Raw genomic sequence first — 18,916 nt, 5'->3', positions numbered from 1 at the left:
AAAACGAAAACCACGCAAAGGGGCAAAAAGACCCACCGTGCCGAACTAACAGCACGGCGGTGCACCCCTCTGCTTCTCAGAGCTTCCAGCAAAAGACAATAGCAAGCTGGACAGAAAAAAACAGAAAACAAACTAGAAGCACTTATCTAGCAGAGCAGCAGGCCCAAGGAAAGATGCAGTAGCTCAGATCCAACACTGGAACATTGACAAGGAGCAAGGAAGACAGACTCAGGTGGAGCTAAATAGCAAGGCAGCCAACGAGCTCACCAAAACACCTGAGGGAGGAAGCCCAGAGACTGCAATACCACTTGTGACCACAGAAGTGAACTCAGCCACAGAATTCACAACAGGAAGTGCCTGACACATGAGCGCCTTCTTGCTGCACTTAAATTCAATGTGTTCCTTGGTTTAGAAATAGTGCTGACTACTGTGTGGCCACTCTGTTAAATCCATGGTACAAGACTAAATTTAGCCAGATGCCCCCCCCCCCCGGAAAGGGATGCGCACATGTTGGAGTATCAAAATATTCTTGTAGACAATCTTAAGAGTGGTTTTCCCCAAGACAGCAATGAGGCACACAAGTGAGGCACACAGTGTGCATCCCAGTTCTAAACGTCCGGTGAATGACTGGAAATGATGGTACAGGAGTATCTGGAGCTCCATATAAATCAGGGGAGGTTGGACCCTTTTACATTTTGGTCTTCAAAAATGGATGAGTGACCTGAGCTCACATTGGAGGTTTTATCATTCTCAGCACCCAGCGTTCTCTTAGAATGTGTCTTCAGCACTGCTGGTGTCCTGACAGATAAGCGCATCTAGCTGTCCCCTGAAAGTGTAGACCTCCTAACTTTCATCAAAATGAACACTTCATGGATCTCCGATGACTTTTGCACCATAATCGCAGATTGGGCAGACTAGGTGATGGTATAGTTTTTAATGTAATTTATTGATCGTGTGTTATTGCAGTCTGTGCCATCTTTGTAGTGTCTTCTGTGCCTGCTGGTGCTGCTGCAGCTGATGTTACAAGCAATTATTTTAAATGTAGACACTCAAAGTGGCGTCTCCATCTGGTGGGTTGCTAGTAGTAGAAGATGTGTCAGGGGCCTATTATACTATTTCTGCTCCGAGGAAATTGATGTCACTTTAGTGGTGTGTGACACTTATTTTTTGAATTGTGGAGATGCCAAGTTGTGTCTTCATCTGGTGGGTTGCCTGTGTAAGTAGGGCACACAGACAAGAAGGCCTGCGCTTAGTTTAAGTCAATTACCTGTGTTACTTTCCTTACATTTTTCTACCAATATCACAGATGAAATCCAAAAAAGTGCATTTTATTATCCAAGGTACATAAAGCAAAGATTAAAATTGTGAGTTCACAAAAAAGAGAATACAGGCATCTTTTGACGCGTTTCGAGAGACATGCGCTGTTTGTCAAGATCTTTTTTAATTAAAAAATATAGATGGGGTGCTTCTTTAATACATTATAAAATAGTCTAATTCCAAAGTCAATGCTTATGATTAGGGATAAGCAAACCTGAAAAGTAAAGTTTGGGGTTTCTTATCGGACATCGAACTCCGAACACAAACTTTTTACCGGAAGTCTGGTTTACTGCTTGGGTTCAGATGCCAATAAAGTTTGCAGTGCAGCCAATCAACAAGCTTTTAGGCTGATGGCACTTCCATAGCCATCACAGCCATGGCAAGTATTGGAAATGCTGTGATTGGCTGGTGCATCACGTGACCCTGACTGTATAAATGCCGGATCACAGGTGCTACCACCATTCTGCTCTGCTTAGTTTAGGGATAGGACGCAGCTGGAATGAGGGACAGTGTTAGGTTTTGTGTATGCACAGTTTTCCAAAAAGTCTCTCTGTATACTTTTCACATTTGTGTTGGAGTAGTGTGCTTAACCAATTTTTTTCTAGTCTGCATCTGTGTCTTTGGGAGTAATGAGCATAAAAACAAATTGTTCTAGAATGCACGCGTGTCTGTGGGAGTAGAGTGCTGAAGCAATTTTTTCTACTTTGTATGCGTGTCTATGAGAGTAATATGCTTAAGCATTTTTTTCTACTCTGCACCCATGTCTGTAATAGTGCTGTATCTTTTAAAGTACTGTGCGTAAAAACAAAATTTTCTAATCTTCAACCTTATCTGTGGGAGTAATGTGCATAAAAACACATTTTTCTACTGTTATTCACCCGCATTCATAATAATATTGTGCATAAAAACAAAATTTTCTAATTAATGTGCGTAAAAACATATGTTCTAATCTTTTCCTAAAAACTACTTAAAAAGATGAGAACATTAAATAGGGCATGTGGATGTGGTGCTGCTGGTGTACCATGCCTGTAATATAGCCTGGTGTAGCGTGCTTGTAATACAGGATGGCGGAGCGTGTCCATAATACAGGCTAGTGCCACGTGTCCGTAATACATCTCTTCCACGGTCCATAAGTTGATAGTTTCTTTCCATACATACAATGACAGATTCATGTTTCTTATGGTGATCTATAGTCAGAAAGTCATAAAAGCAGGCAAAATTTACTAATTTAATCACCATTCGCAGTTTTAACTGTACCATCCATGTGTATACACCAGTGAGGGTGCAGGAGCCTATGCAGTGCCTGCCTCCATTGCCAGGGGTCATTTTATTTCATTTTTTTCTATTTTTTTAAGTCATCTCCCTATCCAGATTTGTTTGCAGGGCAATTGTTCTGCTTTTACCCAAATTTTGCTTCCTTTTGCAGCCCCCTTATCACTTACTATGACCATTTTGCAGCCATTGACTTGCATTGGATTCAGGGTCAAGTTCGGAGACCGAACCGAACTTTGAACTACAGTTTAGCCAAACTCAAACATCCACAGGTCAGCTCATCCCTATTTATGATGTCTCCATGTCACTTTTTCCAACTTAAATGTGTATTTTGTTCATTGCAGAATTTTCTTCTACTTTTCTTCTTAGAAAACTGGAAAAACTAAGCCACATCCAACCAAGTGCTTTCTTATTAAATGAGGTGCACACTGTAATGGGAGATACACTGTTGGGCAGCATTGTGATATGACATGAGTCAAAAGCAGAGAAGTTGAGATAAGATAAACTTTCTGTTGTCCGGATATAAGTGTGGGGTGCACTTGACTGTCATAGAAAATATTAAAAATCTCTGAATTCACTCACATCCTCCTTCCCTTTTTTCTGTAACATCAATTTACAGTAAAGGTACCTTCACACTGGCCAACTTAACAACAATATCGCTAGTGATCCGTGATGTTGCAGCGTCCTGGCTAGCGATATCGTTGTGTTTGACATGCAGCAGCGATCTGGATCCTGCTGTGACATCGTTGGTCGGAGCAGAAAGTCCAGAACTTTATTTCGTCGCTGGATCTCCTGCAGACATCGCTGAATCGGGGTGTGTGACGCCGATTCAGCGATGTCTTCACTGGTAACCAGGGTAAACATCGGGTTACTAAGCGCAGGGCCGCGCTTAGTAACCCGATGTTTACCCTGGTTACCAGCGTAAACGTAAAAAAACAAACACTACATACTTACATTCCGGTGTCTGTCCTCCGGCGCTCTGCTTCTCTACACTACGGCCGGCCGTAAAGCAGAGCACAGCAGTGACGTCACCGCTGTGCTTTCCTGCCGGCGCTTACACAGTGCAGAGAAGCAGAGCGCCGGAGGACAGACACCGGAATGTAAGTATGTAGTGTTTTTTTTTTTTACGTTTACGCTGGTAACCAGGGTAAACATCGGGTTACTAAGCGCGGCCCTGCGCTTAGTAACCCGATGCTTACCCTGGTTACCAGGGGACTTCGCATAGTTGCTAGCTGGAGAGCTGTCTGTGTGACAGCTCTCCAGCGACCACACAGCGACGCTGCAGCGATCGGGATCGTTGTCTAGATCGCTGCAGCGTCGCTAAATGTGACGGTACCTTTAGAGTAACAAAGGACCTGATATCAAACCTCTCTACCTCTTCCTCTCTCCCATTTGCAGGAAAGAAATAGGAGATAGCAATCTAAAGCTGCCGTTATGTATAATGGCAGTGTACAAAGAGATGTGAATCATCTTAATTAAAATGCATGGAGTGCTCTTTATGCCCAGATGACTGATTGAGGATATATGTTGTGCATAGACAAAGAGTACAGGTTGGACAAATGGTTTAAAATTAGAAAAAAGAACAGCACTCCTTAGGGTACCGTCACACAGTGCAATTTTCATCGCTACGACGGTACGATCCGTGACGCTCCAGCGTCGTAACAATATCGCTCCAGCGTCGTAGACTGCTGTCACACTTTGCAATCTACGACGCTGGAGCGATAATTTCATGACGTATGTGCGATGTAGAAGCCGTTGGTTACTATGCGCACATCGTATACGATATATGTTACACCATGCAATCATGCCGCCACAGCGGGACACTAGACGACGAAAGAAAGTTTCAAACGATCTGCTACGACGTACGATTCTCAGCAGGGTCCCTGATCGCAGGAGCGTGTCAGACATTGCGATATCGCTCGAACGTCACAGATATATCGCTCGAACGTCACGAATCGTGCCGTCGTAGCGATCAAAATTTCACTGTGCGACGGTACCCTTAGACAAGAAGAAGTACAGATAGGGACCCAACCGTTAATATACAATACATGTGGACTCCGGCACTCTCAAAAAAATGGCCAATTTTTTTTTAAATCAAGACATAGTGTATCAAATTTATAATGTTTTGGTCTAGACGACCTTCATCGGATATACAGTGCAACAAGACAAAACAAATATACAAAATTAAATTATTACTCATAGTCTGACAAGCTATGCTTAAGAAATCATTAAAAAAAATTGGAGAACAAAAGGACAAAAAAACAAATACAAATAATGAACTACCTAGTAACATAGAATTTCATAAATGTCTGAAGTTCAGTCTCTGGCTGATTACATGTCAAATAGCAGCCTGTGAAAGCCCCCCAAAAATATGTACAAAAACACAAACAGATCTATTATGTACACACCCCTGATAACAACAATCAATCAGGACATTTCAGTTTCATATAGCTCAGGTACATACAGTACAGACCAAAAGTTTGGACACACCTTCTCATTTAAAATTTTTTCTGTATTTTCATGACTATTAAAATTGTAAATTCACACTGAAGGCATCAAAACTATGAATTAACACATGTGGAATTATATAATTAACAAAAAGTGTGAAACAACAGAAAATATGTCTTATATTCTAGGTTCTTTAAAGTAGCCACCTTTTGCTTTGATGACTGCTTTGCACACTCTTGGCATTCTCTTGATGAGCTTCAAGAGGTAGTCACCAGAAATGGTTTTCACTTCACAGGTGTGCCCTGTCAGGATTAATAAGTGGGATTTCTTGCCTTATAATTGGGGTTGGGACATCAGTTGTGTTGAGCAGAAGTCTGGTGGATACACAGCTAATAGTCCTACTGAATAGACTGTTAGAATTTGTATTATGGCAAGAAAAAAGCAGCTAAGTAAAGAAAAACGAGTGGCCATCATTACTTTAAGAAATGAAGGTCAGTCAGTCCGAAAAATTGGGAAAACTTTGAAAGTGTCCCCAAGTGCAGTTGCAAAAACCATCAAGCACTACAAAGAAACTGGCTCACATGAGGACCACCCAAGGAAAGGAAGACCAAGAGTCACCTGTGCTTCTGAGGATAAGTTTATCCGATTCACCAGCCTCAGAAATCGCAGGTTTACAGCATCTCAGATTAGAGACCAGGTCAGTGCCACACAGAGTTCTAGCAGCAGACACATCTCTACAACAACTGTTAAGAGAAGACTTTGTGCAGCCGGCCTTCATGGTAAAATAGCTGCTAGGAAACCACTGCTAAGGACAGGCAACAAGCAGAAGATGTTGAGGGAGGATCTGGAGTGACCCTTCACGGTTGACTCAGTGATTTTCAAATTGATCCACAGAGCGTTGCCGGCAACTGAAAATGACCAGACGGAGACATGTGTCTCTGGGGGGATCGAGCAGATCTCTGACCCCCGTTTATTGTGTCGCACTTTTCATAATCTTAGAAGTTATACTTCAACCAATCAACATAAGAACACGCTCACAGTTCTTAACCTATAAGAATGCAGGAACAGCCTGTACGTCAAGGTCTTCGTAGAACAATACACCCTCAGTCTCATGCCTTGTTCAGGTTGAAACAATCAAGGTCTCATAACAACTATGAACTTTTACCTAGCAACAGAATTTATCTCAAAACAGCAAGATGGAGTCAAAAAGCACAAAATGAAGCCTGCTTTAATTTTTCTTAGTTTAACCCTTCACATTCCCCCTAGATAAATTTTGCTAACTAATATGCAGCATCAGAGGTACTATTCTGAGCTATAAGCTTGAGGGGTACAGTCTTCACATGACTGGTGCCATGTTACCAGCCATGGCCGTTACGGCGCACCCATCCCCCCTGTTTGCCACAATTTACAGATAACAATTTTTGATGACGGTGGAGGAGGTCTTTTGAAAGTAGCCATGCGCTTGGCTTCAGCATCTTCATCAGGTAACTTTGTGAAATCAGTGTAGAGAAGAGCAGGGGTGGCACGCTTTTGGTATCATCATTAGCTGTCTTAGTGCAGAATTTCCTAATACATACAGAAATACACCAAAGAGCAAGTTTTAGTATTACATACATGACAAGGATAAAGGCAGCGATGTGTAACAAACTTTGCAAGATTCCAGCTATCCAGCCCCCAAGTCCCTTAAACAAATTGGCTGGATTAAAAAAGGAGAAGGTGTCTGCCTACCAACTGTCCCTATTACGATCATTGCCTTTATCATATTGATCTGTGAGTCTTTGAATGTCCTCTAACTTTAACTTTAACTTCATAGTGCTATTGGGATCTATATAATGACAGCAAGCGGGTCCAATAACCTGATACATACCACCCTGTGCTGCTGTTAAGTAATCCAGTACTACAGTATGTTGCTTAGTGACTATGATAAGTTGATTTTGGACAGCAAAAGTATTAAGTATTAAGTATTAAGTATATCCAATATATCCCAAATTTGATCATTTGATCATCTAGATAGTCTGTGGTCCTAACCAATTTATCCCACATTTGTGTAATCATAGGGTAAAGGAAAATAGAACTGACAATTTTATTGGCTATACCCATCTGTACTACATGTGGTCCCCTCGAAGGGAAAAAACCAAAATATTATAGCCCCTTATTTGCTACTAGTCTGTTTAACGAGCTTGCAGTGGGATGCGTGGAGGGTTCTAGTCCGTGTTTTCTGACATGCCTTTTCATGACCACAAATTCACCAGGCTTCAAGTTATGACAAGTGTCGTTTTCTGCTGAATCTGGAAGGAAAGAAGAAACTAGAGCATGGGTGTTCGCAAGATTTTTACTAAGCTGAATAACATATTGAACAGCACGGTCAGTTTCCTCTGACTACTGCTGAGGCTGGAAATTTGCAACTGGGGGCCTAGCACCAAACAATATCTCATATGGGGACAGGCCATGTTTTGCAATAGGGGTAGTATGAATGTGGTACACTACAATGGGTAAGAGCTCTGGCCATGGAGCTGTGGTCTCCTGCATCATTTTGGTCAATTGCCCTTCAGTGTGCCTTCCAGCCTCTCAACTTTCCCACTGGATTGTGGATGGTACGTTGTATGGAGGGCTACAGTGGATCCAAGCATTGTCAGAACCTCCTGATACACATGAGAAGAAAAGGCCGGGCCTTGGTCACTTTCAACAACGTCTGGAACAACATATCTGCATATGACTTCCATCATCAGTTTCTTTGCTGTAGTTTTTGCAGTCACGTTGGTAACGGGGAATGCTTCCGGCCAACTGGAGAACATGTTGACAACCACCATACAATATTCATACCTTCCAGACTTAGGCAACGTGATGTGGTCCACCTGGAGCCTTTGGAAAGGATAGTCGGGCTTAGCAAGGTGCTTCTGGGGTACACAATGAAGTTGACCGGGATTGCAGGTCTGACAGATATTACATGCACGGTTGAGTGCTGTCAGGACTGTAGAAATACCTGGAGCCCAGTAGAATTTTTGTACCCGGGCTAGGGCCTGTTTTTTCCTTGGTGTGTGGGCCCATGTGCCCACGTGGCAATAGCAGGGTACATCCGCTTAGGGAGACACACAAGTTGGCCATTTTTCCAGAGACCATTGTCCATACATGCTCCATCAGCCTTCCTTCCACTTCTTCACTTCTTCCTTTGGAGACATTCTCTGCATCGTCATTAAGCGGTCTCGCGGGGTCCGACAGAAAACCTCAGTCTGGCGTAGATCATCAGGTTCCTGTAGAGTCAGTGTTTCTTGTAACTGTTTACGCTGAGTGCGTGTGGTCACCATAGTTGGTATGGTCAGTTCAACAGGTAGGAGAGCAACAGCTTTTGCTTGCATATCCGCAAAGGCGTTACCAACAGTCTGTGGACTGTTCCTAGTACCGTGCGCCTTAACTTTGATAATGGCTACCTGAGTAGGTAATTTGATTGAGTCCATGAGGGTTTTAACAGCTTCAGCATTCTTCACTGGAGTCCCGGCGGTAGTAATAAACCCTCGATTAGTCCATAGAGCTCCAAAATCATGAGCAATACCAAATGCATACCCTGAGTCCGTGTATATATTAGCCCGCTTCTCCTTGGCCAAAATACATGCAGTAGACAGAGCCTGATGTTCTGCTTCTTGTGCTGACTGTGATTGCGGGAGCGCAGCTACGTACACTACATTGTCTTCCGTTTAACACGTAGTAACAGCGTATCTGGTGTGGAATCTGCCAAACTCATCAGCATATCTTGAACCATCCGTGTATAACACCAGATCAGGATTTGGAAGTGGATTTTTGCTAACATTTGATGGAGTAGCTGTTTCTTCAATCAGGAGTTGGGAACAGTCATGTTGGAGGTAATCCTCATCACTGCCATCCTTCTTTGGGATCGGCAGTAAAGTAGCAGGGTTGATTGTAGTACAGCGATGCAACTTGACGTAGTCAGGCAAAAGGAGTGAACAGTGCAGCCACAAGTGTCGTTGTATAGTCAAATGTCTTGGCTGTTGGAGTGTCAGTATTGCCGCAATATCATGCGGGGCAAAAATGTTCATCTCATGTCCAATAATTATGTCTGCAGTCTTGTCAAGCAACGAGTGAGTGGTGTGAACTGCCCTCATGCAACTTGGTGACGCTCGGGCCACGGGGTCGAGGCGGGCCAAATAATAGCCCACTGGCCGTTGTCTATTGCCATGCGACTGTGTGAGTACCCCTGCTGCGTGTCCTTCAATCTCAGACATATACAAATGGAACGGTCGAGTATAGCCCGGGATGCCCAAGGCAGGGGTGGTAGCAATAAGCCGCTTTAATTCAGAGAAGGCACGATATAGGCTTTCCACACAAACCGGTGATCTTTCCTTATAGTTCATTACACCGTCTTTCAGGGCATTGTAGAGAGGTTGCATTATGCGGGATGCATCCGGTATCCACTGACGACAATAAGTACATTGTCCAAGAAAACGCTGGAGTACAGTCTCATCTTTCAGAAAAGGGTCTGACACCCTGAAGTAGACAGTGACCTAAAAATATCACTTGACCAAGGCAGAACTGTAGTTTCAAGGCCGAAACCCGACAGTTCAGATCTGCCAGATACTTGAGGAGGCTAACAGTGGCAGCAATGGCTTCCTGCTCTGTTCGTGCACACAACAAAAGATCATCCACATACTGAAGCAGCGTGACATAGGGGTGATCTAACTTCCAGGGTAAAAGACACTCCCCCATATCTTTTGCAAACTGATTGGGACTGTTTTGGGCCCCTTTTGGCATAACTGTCCACGTCAATTGTTGTCCCTGATACAGTCATGGCCAAAAGTATTAACACCCCTTCAATTCTGTCAGATAATACTCAGTTTCTTCCTGAAAATGATTGCAATCACAAATTCTTTTGTACTATTATCTTCATTTAATTTGTCTTAAATGAAAAAAACACAAAAAGAATTGTCCTAAAGCCAAACTGGATATAATTCCACACCAAATATAAAAAAGGGGGTGGACAAAAGTATTGGCACTGTTCGAAAAATCATGTGATGCTTCTCTAATTTGTGTAATTAACAGCACCTGTAACTTACCTGTGGCACCTAACAGGTGTTGGCAATAACTAAATCACACTTGCAGCCAGTTGACATGGATTAAAGTTGACTCAACCTCTGTCCTGTGTCCTTGTGTGTACCACATTGAGCATGGAGAAAAGAAAGAAGACCAAAGAACTGTCTGAGGACTTGAGAAACCAAATTGTGAGAAAGCATGAGTAATCTCAAGGCTACAAGTCCATTTCCAAAGACCTGAATGTTCCTGTATCTACCGTGCGCAGTGTCATCAAGAAGTTTAAAGCCCATGGCACTGTGGCTAACCTCCCTAGATGTGGATGGAAAAGAAAAATTGACAAGAGATTTCAATGCAAGATTGGATGTTGGATAAAGAACCTCGACTAACATCCAAACAAGTTCAAGCTGCCCTGCGGTCCGAGGGTACAACAGTGTCAACCCGTACTATCCATCGGCGTCTGAATGAAAAGGGACTGTATTTTAGGAGACCCAGGAAGACCCCACTTCTTACCCCGAGACATAAAAAAGCCAGGCTGGAGTTTGCCAAAACTTACCTGAAAAAGCCTAAAACGTTTTGGAAGAATGTTCTCTGGTCAGATGAGACAAAAGTAGAGCTTTTTGGGCAAAGGCATCAACATAGAGTTTACAGGAGAAAAAAAGAGGCATTCAAAGAAAAGAACACGGTCCCTACAGTCAAACATGGCGGAGGTTCCCTGATGTTTTGGGGTTGCTTTGCTGCCTCTGGCACTGGACTGCTTGACTGTGTGCATGGCATTATGAAGTCTGAAGTCTACCAACAAATTTTGCAGCATAATGTAGGGCCCAGTGTGAGAAAGCTGGGTCTCCCTCAGAGGTCATGGGTCTTCCAGCAGGACAATGACCGAAAACACACTTCAAAAAGCACTAGAAAATGGTTTGAGAGAAAGCACTGGAGACTTCTAAGGTGGCCAGCAATGAGTCCAGACCTGAATCCTATAGAACACCTGTGGAGAGATCTAAAAATGGCAGTTTGGAGAAGGCACCCTTCAAATATCAGGGCCATGGAGCAGTTTGCCAAAGAAGAATGGTCTAAAATTCCAGCAGAGCATTGTAAGAAACTCATTGATGGTTACTGGAAGCGATTGGTCGCAGTTATTTTGGCTAACGGTTGTGCAACCAAGTATTAGGCCGAGGGTGCCAATACTTTTGTCTGGCCCATTTTTGGAGTTTTGTGTGAAATGACCAATGTTTTGCTTTTTGCTTCATTCTCTTTTGTGTTTTTTCATTTAAGACCAGTTAAATGAAGATAATAATACCAAAGAATTTGTGATTGCAATCATTTTCAGGAAGAAACTGAGTATCATCTGACAGAATTGCAGGGGTGTCAATACTTTTGGCCATGACTGTAAGTGAGTGAAAACAGAAACTGGCAATCTGGGTGTAATGGAATGCTGAAGAAGGCATTGGCAAGGTCGATGACTGTGAACCAAGCAGCATCCTGAGGTATCTGGGACAAAAGAGTATGTGGATTAGGCACCACCGGAGTTTCTAGAACAGCAGCTGCATTAACTGCCCATAGATCTTGTACCAGCCGGTACACAGGGGGTTGGCCAGGTGGGGTCTTTTTCTTAACGGGAAACAAGGGTGTGTTACATGGGAAAAAACAGGGTACCAGGGCACCATTATCGAGAAATGTTTGTATTTGCCCATTGAGGCCCCGCTCCTGATCATGTTTCAAAGGGTACTGATGAACTTTGGGAAAAGTGGCACCAGGTTTGAGAAACACTTTTACTGGTTCTACAGGCATTTTCCCTATATCATCTGGCCCTTTTGACCAGAGTTTGGGTGGTATCTCAGAGAGATATGGGGTGAGTCGCTGGTCCACAGGCATTATTGGGGGTGGATCTGCGCCTATCAGGGCCATCATAACTGTGGGAAGAGCGTGTAGGATACAGATTTCCTCATTGTGTTCATCTGTCAGCAGGAGTGTGACAATCTCTCTGAAAGTGTCTGGGTCGGCCACAGCGCCAGCACTGCAAGTGAGAATTGGCACGGCGGGGCAGGGGAGTGAGATTCCCAGACATAGGGTTAAAAGGGATATTGGAGTAGGGAACTGAATTTGTGTAGGGGAGGAGGGCAGGAGCTGGAGTCTGTTGTGTGGGCCACTGATAAGGAATGAGCTGTGTCCTTGTAGCTGGGGTGTGGGCTGAGGTTGGAGCAGGAATCGCTGTGGCTACTGGTTTAACCTTTAATTTCCCTGCTCATGCAGAGCGGGCAAAATTCTTCTGAAAACTTTTTACTATTTTCAATGCATCATCCGGAGTGGAAGTCTCGATGTCTGGTCTAACTGACATTATTGCCCCTTTCAATTCAGATTTAAGGCCGGACATTAAAGCTGCCACAAAAAGGTGTGAATGGGCTTTATTATACAATGAGAATCCCAGATCTTTAAATACTACCATAAGATGCCCATAGAACTTCTCGGCAGTCCAGGATATATTCGTGCCTTGGGGTTAAGGGGCATACGGCTTACAGTCAGGAGAAGAGGCTTAGTTTCCTGGGGAGGGACCATATTATCTAGCAGGGAGACCCCCTGTCCCAAATTTTTAATTGCTTGTCTCTCTGGCACATTAATCTCAGTCACTTTCTCAGTTCCTTCATGCACCACAAAACATCCAGTCTTTGTCATAGTAGTAGACAGCTTTCCTTTTTTAACGTAACAATAACAGAAACAATCAGAATTCACTTCCTCTGTTGATCCTCAATTTGCTATATATCAATCACTCAACTTGAAGCAGGTGAATCTTTTACCAATCTTTCAATCACACTGATAACCAAACAGTCACTTACAAGTTTCCTTCTAAAACTAGGCACCATATTTTACTTTCAACTTCCAACTTCAACTTACAATATTTCTTTCTACTTCAATACAGTACTGCTGCTTTAAACAAAACACTGATCTCCCAGCGTGTACTACACCAAGGACAGAATATACAGAGCATCTTGAGCGCAGCTACATGCCCCCTCCCATCTGAGACTTCAGCGGAGATAGGAACTCACAGCATCTCTCCACACAGGAGAAACTCAAAAGCAATCGCGCAGCTGCTTAGACTGCCCCTCCCATCAGATTTTTAGAAATTTAGTGTCTTTCACACAGTAACAGAATGCAGCAGTTCTTAGACTTAATTAATTTCTACAAAACCTTCATCCCATAGTGTAGGCTGTAGCCTCCCGCCCTTAGGAAAACCCATGATTGAGAATATTTTTCCTGCATTCCTGACTGATTTATTTCCCCTTCTTTGAATCATGAGACTAGTATATCAGTTCCATCACACAAATTCAAGCTGTTCTTTTTCTTCCACGGAAACATGATTCTCCTTTAGAGCTAAATATCCTTACTTCAGTTGTGCACAGTACTGGAGCGGCCGTTCAGTCTGTTCCACCGGGTCTGTCTGTCCCCCACTGGGACAACCCAAAATTCAACGCGCGATACTCAGTGAAAGGAGTAGGGCGTCTCAGACTATCCCTCTGGACACCCCTAGACATATTATACATATATATGTGTATATATATATATACATATATATATATATATATTCCTGAGTTACGTATCCTACCCAATCTTCGATCACCTCACCATGCCTGATTCTAACAGTGATCAGGATTTCAGGATTTTTTTTACTGAAAAGAGAATTACAACCACTGGTCATATGATTCCACCCCAAAATCACCCATCGGGGACAACCTCAGATCCTCTTTGCAGCAACAAACACAGGAAAACCACACCAAACGGTCAGTCTGAACAGTATAACTGCCAACTTACCATGGTTGTTGTGGGGGATGATCAGTCCCAATTTTCCAGTGCCTGCGTCCGGTCCGAGGGTCTTTTGTCTCGTTGTCCTCCGGGGGGCAGAAGCGTTCCTATTTGGGGGCCCCACGTTTGGGCACCAAGCTGTTGAGGGAGGATCTGGAGTGACCCTTCACGGTTGACTCAGTGATTTTCAAATTGATCCACAGAGCATTGCCGGCAACTGAAAATGACCAACCAATCAACATAAGAACCTGCTCACAGTTATTAACCTATAAGAATGCAGGAACTGCCTGTACGTCAAGGTCTTCATAGAACAAAAACCCTTAGTCTCATGCCATGTTCAAGTTGAAACAATCAAGGTCACATAACAACTATGAACTTTTACCTAGTAACAGAATTTATCTCAAAACAGCAAGATGGAGTCGAAAAGCACAAAATGAAGCCTGCTTTAATTTTTCTTACTTTAACCCTTCACAAAGAGACTTGTTTGGGCAAAAGTACACAAGGAATGGACATTAGACCAGTAGAAATCTGTGCTTTGTTCTGATGAGTCCAAATTTGAGATGTTTGGTTCCAACCACCATGTCTTTGTGCAACGCAGAAAAGGTGAATGGATGGACTCTACATGCCTGGTTCCCACCGTGAAGCATGGAGGAGGAGGTGTGCTGGTGTGGGGGTGCTTTGCTGGTGACACTGTTGGGGATTTATTCAAAATTGAAGGCATACTGAACCAGCATGGCTACCACAGCATCTTGCAGCGGCATGCTATTCCATCCGGTTTGCGTTTAGTTGGACCATCATTTATTTTTCAACAAGACAATGACCGCAAACACACCTCCAGGCTGTGTAAGGGCTATCTGACCAAGAAGGAGAGTGATGGGGTGCTACGCCAGATGACCTGGCCCCCACAGTCACCAGACCTTAAACCAATCAAGATGATTTGGGGTGAGCTGGACAGCAGAGTGAAGGCAAAAGGGCCAACAAGTGCATCTCTGGGAATTCCTTCAAGATTGTTGGAAGACCATTTCCGGTGACAACCTCTTGAAGCTCATCAAGAGAATGCCAAGAGTGTGCAAAGCAGTCATCAAAGCAAAAGGTGGCTACTTTGAAGAACCTAGAATATAAGACATATTTTCAGTTGTTTCACACTTTTTTTTAAGTATATAATTCCACATGTGTTAATTCATAGTTTTGATGCCTTCAGTGTGAATTTACAATTTTCACATCACCGCAGGCACGCCAGCACACCGGATCCGCAGCGCATATTGGGAATTTGTTTCCCCTTCCCTGACTTATCTTCTCTCCGTTATTTTTGATACACGTTTTCCCCTAGATCCTGCTTCATATTTTTATCTGTCCCGCAACTTCTGGGTACCCTCCACTTTTTTCTTTCTACAACAAAGTTTGACAAAGGCCCACAACAGGGCCGAAACATTACCTCAGTACCTTGATATATGATTGTGGTGACCCCAGCTTCGCAATACCACTGTGGTGAACATAATAAATTACTTTATACGAAAAAAACAAATATCGAGTGCGGCTGTTGTTTTCTTATTTGTGAAGTTACCTTGGTTCAGCCTGCACCAATCTACACTGACCAGAGTGCACGCCTTTGCTATCTCTTTTACAATTTTCATAGTCATGAAAATACAGAAAAATCTTTAAATGAGAAGATGTGTTCAAACTTTTGGTCTGTACTGTGTAAAGTCCTCATACAGTGAGGTACATAGAACCTATAGTGCGTAGGTGGACATGAAAATAACTGCGCTACTTATTTAGTCGTATTTTTATATGGAAATCTCCCCTCAGGCCATGTGAATACAAAGTAATTGGGTAAGTAATATATTAGATGGAGAATGGACATAGAAGAACACAAGGGCAAGAGAGAATACAAGCTTGTTGTTAGGGCTTGTTCAGGAGAGTGTATTTTCGGTCCATGTGCCACATACAGTAAAAGAGTAGAAGTGAATGGGGTAGTCCAAATGAACGTCTTGATCATCTGTCCATGCGGAATAAAATCAAAGCATCCACTATTTTGATGATTTTGCGGCTCAGGCTTGTAACACTGTGTTACAAAGGTTTTGTCCCTCGGACAATTTTGAGTGTTCCTGATAGATTTTTTCATGCTGATTTCAGAAATGACTTTAGATTTTTCCTATCACATAAGGTTTTTGAGAAATGATATGAAACATTATAATATTCTGTTATAATTCTAAAAACCCATACATGAACTTTTTCTCAAACAGTATATTCTGAATTTTCCACTGAAATAACATAAATCACTGATCTACACATATGCAAGCACTTATTGCGAATTCCACGCAGGCGCAGGCTGACCGTGTACGGAGCATACGGAGCATACCACATCTCCTAAAGTATACCCAAAGTATAGACAATGGAGGATGACAAAGATGAACTGACAATGTCAGTGGAAAATAAAACTGCTGCAGACCCAGACTTTGAGCCTTCTACATCTAATCCACATTTGTTCAGTCAAGCTGTTCTGAGTGACTTGGTCAGAGATTTGAAATTGTCAAAGAGGCAGGCAGAATTATTGGGATCAAGGCTACAAGAGCAGAATCTCTTATTACCAGGAACAAGAGTTTCTGTTTTCCGCAGTCATCAAGATGACCTCAATCAATTTTTCAACCATATCGACAGTTTAACCTTTTGCAACGACGTCTTGGGGTTGTTTGGTGCTTTTGGATATGAACATGACCTGAAGGAATGGCGACTGTTCATTGACTCGTCAGTTTTAAGTCTGAAGGCTGTTTTACTACACAACGGAAATATCTATCCTTCTATACCTATTGGACATGCCATACACATGAAAGAAACGTATGGGAATATGGAGTTACTGTTGACCTACATTAATTATAGAAATTATAACTGGAACATATGTGGTGATCTAAAAGCTTCTAGCCTCCTATGGAGGCTGTTGAAGCAAGCCAAAAGTAAAAAAAAAAAGTGATTGATTAAAAATATAAAAAAAACCATAAAAGTTCAAATCACCAATTTTGAAAATAAGCAACTTTCTTTAAAATATCTTATCAGAGAAATTTGATTCTTTCCCCTCTAGGACTGATTTTCCACCTTCACTTCATGGATCACAGCTGTATTCACTGAAGACAGACACAGACATCATGTTGCAAGTTTTCATGAACAACAATTACAATCGAATTTTATGAGCACCAACTGCCATCTTTTATCTCAGTAATGGAAAATAATCTGTATTCACTGAAGACAGATTTTACCCTTAGGCTGGGGTCACACTTGAGAGTATGATGCGAGAAACTCACGCACTCTCTCGCATCAATACCTGGCACTGCCATCGGCACTCGGACCGGAGCGTTCAGCTGCATAGAAATACATGCAGCAGCACACTCTGGTCCCAAGTGCAGGCAGCAGTGCCGGGTATTGATACGAGAGATTCGCGTGAGTTTCTTGCATCACACTCGCAAGTGTGACACTGGCCTTAAATTGAGAATTTTGAGAAGTGAAAATCTGTCCAGGAGGAGAAAAGGGCAGATTTTTCTGATAATATTTATTACAAAGTGTTTTCTATTTTTACCTGTACTACTGATTTAAAAGAAAAACCATTAAAATGATGGGTATCCGTAAATAAATCCGTAAATTCCAGCTGCAGTTAAGAAATATTTTTCATTTTATTTGAAATTCAAGTTATTATTTGTGTTTTATATTTATATTAATATTCTGTTTCTCCTTTTAGACCGCTTATGATGTTTATGTTAACGACTTGTTGGATGCCCAGTCTTCATCACAGCATGAGGTATCGTTCATTGAGCTCTACTTGCTATAGAAAATTAAGAGGCAAATGTCCCGATTCATCCAAGATTTTAAGCCAGAAAAGTCATTGCAATTTTAGTGCAATGTGAAGTTGTGCAAAAATTTTGCTTTCACGATAGTTTGAAGCATCTCCACCAAAGTGAGTGGAGCTTTGGAAGGGCGGGGGTATGCCTGCCTGTCAAATTCAGCAACACTGCCAGCATTCCTATACTATACCATTCCCCCTCCCAGAGAATATACTTGGAATTCATTAAGTAGCGAGCACCATTTAGAAAGGTGTGCACAACGCCAGTCTTAATGAATCAACCTCCTATTCTTATTTCACTATGTATTTTCTAGAAATAAAAAAAGTCTTGTTATTCTAGATTCTAATGTGTGAAATTGCTGGCATGAAAAAAAGACCTGTGAAAACAGAGGATGTAGAAGAGGTCACGCAGAACTTAAGGGGACTTGAACACAAGGCACTTATTGCCTTAGAGCGCAATGATCAGTGAGTAGCATTCCGCTATTTAAGAAATAAAAGTTTTTTCTGTTTTTGTTTTGTAATATTTCCACATAAGATTAATTTGGAAAATAAATTAATTGGGACAGATTGATGGTTTACAAAGCAAAAAGGCAAGATACAAAGTTGTGCTATTGAAATTACAATGCTCCAAAAAATAAAGGGAACACTAAAATCCCATATCCTAGATATCACTGAATTAAATATTCCAGTTGTAAATCTTTATTCATTACATAGTGGAATGTGTTGAGAACAATAAGACATAAAAATGATCAATGTAAATCAAAATTAATATCCCACGGAGGTCTGGATTTGGAATGATACTCAAAATCAAAGTGTAAAATCAAATTACAGGATGATCCAACTTCAGCAGAAATGCCTCAAGACAAGGAAATGATGTTCAGGTGTGTGTGTTGCCTCCATGTGCCTGTATGACCTCCCTACAGTGCCTGGGCATGCTCCTGATGAGGCAGTGGATGGTCTCCTGAGTAATCTCCTCCCAGATCTCGACTAAAGCATCTGCCAACTCCTGGACAGTCTGTGGTGCAAGTTGATGTTGGTGGATAGTGCAAGACATGATGTCCCAGATGTGTTCAATCGGATTCAGGTCTGGGGAACGGGAAGGGCCAGTCCATAGCTTCAATGCCTTCATCTTGCAGGAACTGCTGACACACTCCAGCCATATGAAGTCTGGCATTAGGAGGAACCAACCGCATTAGGAGGGCCAACCGCACCAGC

General features: G+C 42.5%; 1 protein-coding gene across 1 annotated transcript in view; it reads left to right on the top strand.

Moving 5' to 3' along the window:
* The window catches only part of C5H6orf118 (chromosome 5 C6orf118 homolog), a 142,127-nt gene that overhangs the window by 80,409 nt on the left and 42,802 nt on the right, over window positions 1–18,916 (top strand). The window contains exons 4-5 of the mRNA XM_069767945.1: window positions 17,600–17,659; window positions 18,042–18,166. Coding sequence (XP_069624046.1) covers window positions 17,600–17,659; window positions 18,042–18,166 — 185 coding nt within the window. The remainder of the gene's footprint in view (window positions 1–17,599; window positions 17,660–18,041; window positions 18,167–18,916) is intronic.

Source organism: Ranitomeya imitator, chromosome 5, assembly GCF_032444005.1.
Source record: "Ranitomeya imitator isolate aRanImi1 chromosome 5, aRanImi1.pri, whole genome shotgun sequence".
NCBI classification, from domain to species: Eukaryota; Metazoa; Chordata; class Amphibia; order Anura; family Dendrobatidae; genus Ranitomeya; species Ranitomeya imitator.
Note: the sequence above shows the minus strand (reverse complement) of the source record. Positions and strands in the feature narration are given on the sequence as shown.